At 33.0% G+C, this 9,339-nt stretch overlaps 1 protein-coding gene across 2 annotated transcripts; it reads left to right on the top strand.

Annotated features, from left to right (window-relative positions):
- The first annotated feature begins 5,065 nt into the window (after positions 1–5,065).
- LOC122032227 (elongation factor 1-delta-like) lies at positions 5,066–7,911 on the top strand. Of its 2 annotated transcripts, XM_042591498.1 has the most exons (8): positions 5,066–5,173; positions 5,866–5,979; positions 6,061–6,177; positions 6,262–6,352; positions 6,533–6,653; positions 6,756–6,869; positions 6,969–7,130; positions 7,715–7,911. In XM_042591498.1, coding segments are annotated over exons 2-8 (693 nt in total). In that variant the 5' UTR covers positions 5,066–5,173; positions 5,866–5,893; the 3' UTR covers positions 7,717–7,911. The 2 variants fall into 2 exon arrangements, with proteins under 2 accessions (XP_042447432.1, XP_042447431.1); XM_042591497.1 differs by lacking the exon at positions 7,715–7,911 and having other exon boundaries at positions 6,969–7,138.
- Positions 7,912–9,339: the final 1,428 nt, after the last annotated feature.

The following is a 9,339-nucleotide window of genomic DNA, read 5'->3' on the forward strand; positions in this document are numbered from 1 at the left end:
TCAACCTTAATTCAATTTAATCAATTCAATAAATTTAAATTAATTATTTTTAATCTTAATTTCGAAATTATAACTAATTAATTTTCAAAATTTTAATTAATTTCATAATTATTTTAAAAATCATAATTAATTTTCAAAATTCTATTTAATTCTATAATTAATTTAAAATCATAATTAATTTTCAAAATTATAATTAATTTAATAATTATTATAAAAATCATAATTAATTTTCAAAATTATATTTAATTCTATAATTAATTTAAAATCATAATTAATTTTCAAAATTATTATTAATTTCATAATCATTTTCAAAATTATAATTAATTTCATAATCATTTTAAAAATCATAATTAATTTCATAGTCATAATTTCATAATTACTTTAAAAATTATAATTAATTTCATAGTCATTTTAAAAATCATAATTACTTTAAAAATTATAATTAATTTCATAATCATTTTAAAAATCATAGTTAATTTTCAAAATTCTATTTAATTCTATAATTAATTTAAAAATAATAATTAATTTTCAAAATTATAATTAATTTCATAATTATTTTAAAAATCATAATTAATTTTCAAAATTATATTTAATTCTATAATTAATTTAAAAATTATAATTAATTTCATAATTATTTTAAAAATCATAATTAATTTTCAAAATTCTATTTAATTCTATAATTAATTTTAAAAAAATAATTAATTTTAAAAATTATAATTAATTTCATAATCATTTTAAAAATCATAATTAATTTCACAGTCATAATTTCATAGTCATTTTAAAAATCATAATTATTTGATCTTTAAATCAAAATTGTTTTTTTTTCAAATTAGTAATTATTAAATTTTAATATTCAAAATTCTAAATGATAATTACTTTTCAAATCATATTTAATATTCAAAATACTAAATGATAATTACTTTTTAAATCATATTTTAATATTCAAAATTCTAATGATGATTACTTTTCAAATCATATTTAACATTCAATATTCTAAATGATAATTATTTTTCAAATCATATTTAATATTCAATATTCTGAATGATAATTACTTTTCAAATCATATTTAATATTAAAAATCTTAAATGATAATTATTTTCAAAACATATTTAATATTCAAAATTTTAAATGATAATCAATTTTCAAAAGCATATTATCAAAATCTTAATTAAAATTTCAAATCATATTTTCAAGCTATAATTTTGAATATATTTTCAAGATCTTCAAAAAGTTTAAATATTTACTCATCTGAAATTCAAACTCAAACTTATTTTAAAATTTCAATATTGATAAAATTAAAATAAAGTTAACTCCGTCTCACACTCACTCATAAGCTGAACATGCTTGATAACCTAGAATGGGTGAGATGAAAAATTAGAAAAATATAAAATAATTTTTTAATTACATGCTTGGACTCTAGAATCCTCAAAATTATTAAGGCATTAATCAAGGGGGAGTGAAGGGAGTCGAGGTAAGTATCTACAAAAACTAAGTATTTGTTCGAGTATTTTTCAAATCACTTACTTAGCTAAATATTTTTACAAGAAAATATTTTTAAGTTAAGTTTTTAACTTTAAATCTAAGATTCTATCAAAATATTTTTTTAAAAATAAAAATGTTTTTAAGTTGAGTTTTGAAAACTAAGTACTTGACAAAATATTTATTTTTAAAACTTTGGCTAAGTTTTCTTTGAAAAATCAAGTTAAAATACTTTTGAAAATATTTTAAGTTTGTAAAATACTTAACTATGTTATTCAAGCTAAGCCAAGTACTTAACTATGCTTTTATAAAAATCTCCTTTAAAGCTAAGTACTTAATCAAAACTTAGTTAGATTATCTTTTAAAAACTTAGCTATTTGGCAAGGTATTTTCTCAACGCAATCATTTTAAAAGCTGAATATTTAGCTAAGTTGGTTTTTCGAAAAAGATATAAAAAGTTTCGAAACTTATGCTTATCTAAGTTTTTGAAAACTTAATTCAGCTAAGTGCTATCTTTCAGGGGAGCCTAAAGTTAAATAGATTAATTTTTTTTCTCTCTTTTTAGCAGTCTTTTTGATTTATGTCAAAGTGGGAGAGAAAAGTCAAAGTTAAGAATTAAGAACTTAAACATAATAAAAAAAGGGGGAGCAACATAATTATTTTCATTATGCTCATGTTTAAGTTTCTATATTTACTGTCATATTTTTTTATTTCATATTTTTTTACTTAACTTTGAACTGTGTTGCCATAATAAAAAAAAGGAGAGATTGTTGGTGCGGGAAGCATCCGACGATCGAACCTGTGTTTTGATTATGTCAAAGGGTTCAAAGTTAAGTTGGTTTGTTATCTGATGTGTTGAATGAGCGTGCAGGAAAAGTCCTAAGGTAACCTTAGGTCCTAGGGGGTGGTAATCCTAAGTGGTGGAAAATCCTAAGGGGCGGTAATCTTAGGTCCTAGGGGGTGGTAATCCTAGGTGGTGGAAAATCCTAAGGGGCGGTAACCTTAGGTCTTAGGGGGTGGTAACCCTAGGTGGAAGAAAATCCTAAGGGGCGGTAACCTTAGGTCCTAGAGAGTGGTAACCCTAGGTGGAAGAAAATCCTAAGGGGCGGTAACCTTAGGTCTTAGGGGGTGGTAACCTTAGGTCTTAGGGGGTGGTAACCCTAGGTGGCAGAAAACCCTAGGAGGTGGTAACTCTAGGCGAAAAGTCCAGTCGGCCTGGAGGATCGGACTGACATCAGGTATGCTCTCCTGAGTGGAGTAGGTGAGGGCGCGTTCCCCGGAAGAGGGGACAGTAGGCGTCGGTTCGACGTAGGGTTTTCGGTTAGAAATCCGAAGTCAGAACCAGACAGTCCGGTGACTGTCAGATGTTCTTGTTCATGTTATTTATGTGCTAACTTTGTTTTGCAGGATATATTATTATTTTGTGGACTAACCTATCTTGCAAGGACAAAAAAAACACATTATGCCTCGGATGAACAATACCCGAGACGCCCTCCATGGAGCTTGGAGGCGTCTCGGGTGCAAGGCAGAAGCTGCGTAGGAAGCCACATTGGAGGCACCCTCATGGAGGCTTGAGGCGCCTCGGACGACAGGCTGGAGGCACCCTCATGATGGCTCAAAGGCGCCTCAGACAACATTGGAGGTGTCTTCAAGGTGTATGGAGGCGCCTTCAAGAGTATGAGCGAAGACTTCTTCTCAGCTTATCCACGCGCGGCTGACTTGGCGAATGGAGGTACCCTCAAGGGGCTTTGAGGCGCTTCCAACAACCTTTATATGAAGGTTTCGACTAGCAGCTCATATACAACAACTCCAAGCGATTCTTCTTCTGTGTGTTGCTCAAGAAACGATCCAGAAGTGTTGTAGCAACACCCCGACGACCAGGAGCTTCAAATCTAGTATTTCTGTTGTCGGTATAATTTAGTTATTGCTGTACTTATACTTCATACTTGTAACTTTGCGCTATTATAGTTGTTGCCAAAATAAACGCTCAACGAGCGTGAGCCTTGGAGTAGGAGTCACCCTAGACTCCGAATCAAGTAAATATTGGTGTGCTTTTGCGTGTGTGTGTTTTGTTTTAATTTCCGCTGCTTAACTCGATACGTTTTCGAATACAATAAGTGAAAGCCACGAGCGCTATTCACCCCCCTCTAGCGCTTCTCCATCCAACAGGTGATTGGCCCGGCCTCACGGAATTTTCCTACCGATCATCAAGATAAATCAGGAAGTGCTCGCGGCGGGCAACCTAGAAGCCCAACATCCTTTGGTTGCGTGCCCCATTTGAAGAATTTTTTTTTATAAATTCGTCATAGCCAAGGATTAAATCGTAGGTGTCTGACAGACAACTTGGATGTTCTGCCACTACACTATAACCCTGGGGGCTAGAGAAAGGAAAAAAAATAATAAACTTAGCTAGCCTTGGAGTGACCGACCACCCACATGAAAATTTTCTACCGGTCACTAGGGTAAATCGGGAAGTGCTCGTGACGAACGACCCATAAGTCCAACATTCTTTGGTTGTACGCTCCATTTAGAGGATTTTTTTTTTATAAATTTATTATACCTGGAGATCAAATTATATGTACTTGGATGATAATCTGAATATTTTATTGGTGCATCGTAACTTCAGAAATTATATATATTAGATGATAATCTGAATATTTTATTATTGCATCATAAGTTCGGAAAGAGAAAAAAGAAGCAATTAATTAAGTGTTGCATATAAATAAGAGAGAAAAGATAACTAGATAAGGGGATGCAAATAAGAGAGGAAAGATATGAGAAAAAGAGAATTCTTGTCATAGAGATAAAATTAGAATCAAGTGTGCTTTTAGAGAAAAATAAAACTCTGCGCGTGCGTTTTGGAATAAAATGAGAATTTACCGAATATAGATAGAACTATTTCAACTTAAACCGCCCAAATTTGAGGGTATTATAGTCAATCAAAAAAGTAATGGGAGTGTGGAGTGTTATTTTGACGATCAACGAAAATAGTATAAATGAACTAAATTGTTGGTATGTTATTTGAAATTCGATAAAAATGTATTTATGCTTGTTTACTGAAGTTTGTTAAGATAAATAATTAAGTTTAAATTTTACAATATTTAATTCATTAGTTCGTGAATATATTTATTAGTAAATAATTAATTTTTTAATGAAAAAAATAATAATTTTGATATTAAATTTATAGATTTTATATTTTATTTTTAATATATATATAAATATATTAAATTTATTTATTAAAACAAAATTATAAATTTTAATAAGAATATTATAATTTTTTCTCAATATATAATTTAATTTTTAATAAATATTTAAATTTATAATTTATATTTATTAAATTCGTTTAGATTTCGAATAAATTCATGAGTCATGAATATATTCATTAAATAAAATTCGAATTCGACTAGATTATAAACGAGTCAAAATTAAATATTTAAGAATTCAATTCGAGTGACTCAATGACCCCATACTTTAGAATAAAAGAGGTGCCTATTTATTTTTCTCAAGAAATTTCATTTGATTGTTTTTTTTTTTAAAGTTTCAGAAATGATTTGAACTTAACCGGTTCGACCAAACCGTATGACATAGGAATAAGCATAGGGTTACGCTCCCGGAGTCCCACGGTCAGAGTCTATAAATACTCATCTAATTGCATCGCTCCTCACCGCCGCCTGCTTTAGTCTTCGACGTTTCTGTAAACCCTAAAACCTCCTTATCTTCGCTTTTCTATTTTTGATTTCTGTTATGAATCGTGGCAATTCAATTTTTGAATGCGTGCTTTTCTTTGATTCTTAATCGGCTGTATCGGTTAAGTGTTTTTCAGCAATTTCAGCTGTGCTTTAGTGTTCTTGAAGCAACTCGTTCTTAATTTTACTTTTTATTTGATGGATTCACGGGTTCTTCTTGAGGCGATTTGCGACGCTGTTTTCTTCGCGATCTTCTTATAGGAATATATGCTTTTCGCTTTCCGATACGATGCACAGATTTAATGTTAGTCTCGCGAACTGTGCCATTACTGTTTAGAACTTTTCCGGCTATAAGTTTAGATTGATCTAGCAGGAGATTGCATCTCGATTTGTAGTTCTTCCATGTGAATATGCTGCTATTTGGATGGATGAAATCGTTGATTGAAGTGGCAAAAAAAAATTTTATTCTTCATTGGTCTTGAAATGCGCGTGGAAAAAAATTTGAGATCTTTTCTCTCTGATTTCCCATATCTCTCGTCTCCCCTTGAAATTAAGTTTGTATTTGTTCATTTATTTATTGATTGATGGTTTTCTTTTCAACTGAATCTATGGATGCTAACCCTTATTGATATGTACAACTGCCAAAATGTTACCGAATTTTTCAAATATCATAAACTTTGATTGTTTGAGATGGTTGCAGGAAGCTTCTTTTTTTATTCTTTTTAAAAATGGCTGTTGCTTTTGCCAACCTCAATGCGGCATCTGGCCTCCAGAAACTTAATGATTACCTTCTCACCCGCAGTTATATAACTGGGTAAGGTGTTTGGATAAATTGTTAACATGTTCTGCTATCAGTGATGAAAACATCTCAAAATTTTCAATTGGTACATTTCAGTTACCAAGCATCCAAGGATGATATTGCTGTCTATGCCGCACTTAACACACCTCCATCCTCTGAATATGTCAATGCAGCCAGGTGGTATAACCACATTGATGCTTTGCTTCGTTTGAGGTATGCACATAAATTTGGTTTAGTTTGTTTAAATGCAGAATTAATATGTATCTTGTCATGTTAACTTGTGTTGTATAATGTTAGTGGCATTGCTGAAGAAGGGAAGGGTGTCAAAATTGAATCAACTGCTACTCTGCTTGAAGAGATTCCAGCCACCCCTGCTGTTGCTGACAAAGTATGTTTTCTTTCAATGACTCTTATGTGATAAAAAAATAAATTTTAACCTAGTTAACCATTGATTTTCGAGAGTCAAACTACCAGAAAATTGTAATGGAATGTGATGAATGCTTATCTATTAGAAGGATTCATGTGATGACTGATGAATTACTTTTCTGATTACAACCGGTAACTTCAGGCCCCAGTAGATGAGGATGATGATGATGATGTGGATTTGTTCGGGGAAGAGACTGAAGAGGAAAAGAAGGCAGCTGAAGAACGGGCAGCTGCTGTCAAAGCCTCTGCCAAGAAGAAAGAATGTAAGTTTGACAAAACGTCGGGTGGTGTTTTCTGGATGTATAACTATTCTATCTTTGTTATTGTTCTCTTAGCTGAATAACTTGCTTCCTCTATTGTGACAGCTGGAAAGTCATCAGTGCTACTTGATGTGAAACCATGGGATGATGAAACAGACATGAAAAAGCTAGAAGAAGCTGTGAGAAGTGTCCAAATGGAGGGTTTGCTCTGGGGAGCCTGTATGTATACTTTTACTAGCTGACGCATGCATTTTTTTTACTTATCCTAGTTGCAGAGACATGTATTTAATGATCTATTTATACTTATTCAATATGCAGCAAAACTGGTAGCGGTTGGGTATGGAATCAAAAAGTTGCAGATCATGATGACTATTGTGGATGACTTGGTTTCTGTTGATGAACTTATTGAGGAATATCTCTGCGCTGAACCTGCGAATGAGTATATACAGAGTTGTGATATTGTCGCATTTAACAAAATATGTGAGTAAACAACTTTCTCCATTCATCCCTTCTCGAACTTTGAAGTATGCATTAGTTATAGCCATTTCTACTTGTCTTCTTTTCTAGAATCTATTGCCACATCTAGTTGATATCTGTCAGTCTAGAATAACTTGGTTTGATTACATTTACCTGTCAATGTCATACAAACGGGAATATGAGATACTAATACAAAAGGAGACTTGAGAACTTGACCATTCAATTACACTACGAGATTACCTTTTATAAATTGTATTTATTTACAATTGTACAAATGCTAATGATTTATTTACAAAGAGTCCAATAGGTTAATGGAAATTAGTAAAAAAGGATGGCTAAATGATATCTCTGAGATCCAAGTAAATATCTTATCTTTGCATCTATACATTTGGATAATTGAAGTAATGTTGATGTTTTCTGTTTTTTTGGATTAATGTGACGATCATATGTTCTTGAAACTACATTATAATTTTGTATCTACATGATTTTGACGTTACGGTGCTTCCAATCATCTATTGCTTTTATTATTTTATTATTATTATTTTGTGTTATGCAGTTGAACTGACTCACATTGATGTTTATTGCAGGATTTGTTTAGGAACTGCCTCATTGCGCTTGAGATTTCTAGTTATGTTATTCTCTAAAGTCGTTCAGTGGTATGTGAACCTCAGTGGTTTCTTGCTAGCTAAGTTGCTGTTTTTCTTTACTCATTTGAAGAGCTTATCCTATTGGACATACTCATAATGCCAATTTTAGTTTTGATGATTTTTTCCCCTTCTGTTAACCGTATATGCGAAGTGTATTGTGATAACCTGCTGTTGTCTTTTGATCTTCCGTATGCAATGTTGCTGTGAAGCCAACGAGTACAATGGTTTGGTATTCCGTTTAGCTGAATCCATTGCTCTCTTTACACAATCGATCAGCATCTTTTCATAATCATATCCTTGAATGTATATTCATTTTGATTTGCATAAACTCAAGAAAGGGCATTCTGTTAGACCAGCTACATTCAAGAGGGTTTGAGGTTGAATCATATCATTTTATTGGAATCTGTTATAAACCTACACATGCATGTCTCCATTGTTCTTATTAGGCTTAACCCTAACACAAGCAGCAGTGTTGAACCAAATACAACATGAAATAGAACTTGGACGGCGAGACTATAATTAGTGTACAAACTTGAGCCCATGCATGCAATTGTTGTTATTCTTTTTAAGTTACGAGACCAAAAAGAGTAAATGCTACATCCTGAAAGTTAAAAAGGAAAACGCTAAGGTCAAAGGAATCAGATTTCCTGAATTAAAACCGCCTGAATAATTTAAGCCGCCTCATTTCTTCCGCTTTGCCATCTGATGTTGGAGAGACATGGAGCCTTTCTACCTCGTCCGGGACCATTCTTTGGAATTCAGGCGAATAGACCAACTTCATCAGCCCTTTCTTGGTTTGTTCTCTGGTGAAATTATCCCACTCTTCGAGAAGTTTCTACCCAGAGGAGTACGATGAATGGTAGAATTATAGTTATCATGTTGCATTTACAGTCTCCTATTTACCGGACCTTCAACAATGCAAACCAAAATGATATTTAGTGACACGCTGACAAATCATGGTGATCAACCATCAGAGATGAGCACGAATAAACGAAAGGGTAAAGGGGGTCAAAATGTTATTGGATAGAAAATATGGTTAAAGGTATTTTACCCTAAACAAAATGATATTTAGTGACACGCCGACTAATCATGTTGACCAACCATCGGCGATGAGCGCGCGACGACTAATCATGTTGACCAACCATCGGAGATGAGCGCGCGATGGAGATCGGTGTAGACGCAAAGTGACCTGATAATTGTCATTGTGGTAGTACGTAGAAGCTGAGAGCCCATCTCCAGTTCTTCGAACCCACTTGTACATTCCGACTCCAATTGAGAAATTCCTCGCCACAAAAAGCAAAAAAGACTTCACATTAAAAGTCGTAAGATAAGAATCCGAGAGAAGGCGATCTAGGGTTTTTGGAACGAACTTGTGGAGACAGATCTCGGTCGTCTGGATGCAGAAGAAGGCGCCCCCTGATTCGACGGAGACCGTTACCTTGATGGCCCTGGCGTACTTGGAGGGGAGGGCTCACGAAGCTGTGGGAAGCCACGTCCGATGACGTGGTTGAGGAAGAGAATGGCGCCGGGCGATTCGTCGGAGCGCCTTGAGAGGTCGAGCTTGA

Source organism: Zingiber officinale, chromosome 11A, assembly GCF_018446385.1.
Source record: "Zingiber officinale cultivar Zhangliang chromosome 11A, Zo_v1.1, whole genome shotgun sequence".
NCBI classification, from domain to species: Eukaryota; Viridiplantae; Streptophyta; class Magnoliopsida; order Zingiberales; family Zingiberaceae; genus Zingiber; species Zingiber officinale.

What these genes read in the sequence shown, in the direction of transcription:
- LOC122032227 (XM_042591497.1), top strand. Translation starts at nt 5,894, where the DNA reads ATGGCTGTTGCTTTTGCCAACCTCAATGCGGCATCTGGCCTCCAGAAA. An exon ending in GATGCTTTGCTTCGTTTGAG is followed by an intron (nt 6,178 to 6,261) that starts GTATGCACATAA and finishes GTATAATGTTAG; the next exon opens with TGGCATTGCTGAAGAAGGGA. An exon ending in GGGTTTGCTCTGGGGAGCCT is followed by an intron (nt 6,870 to 6,968) that starts GTATGTATACTT and finishes TTCAATATGCAG; the next exon opens with CAAAACTGGTAGCGGTTGGG.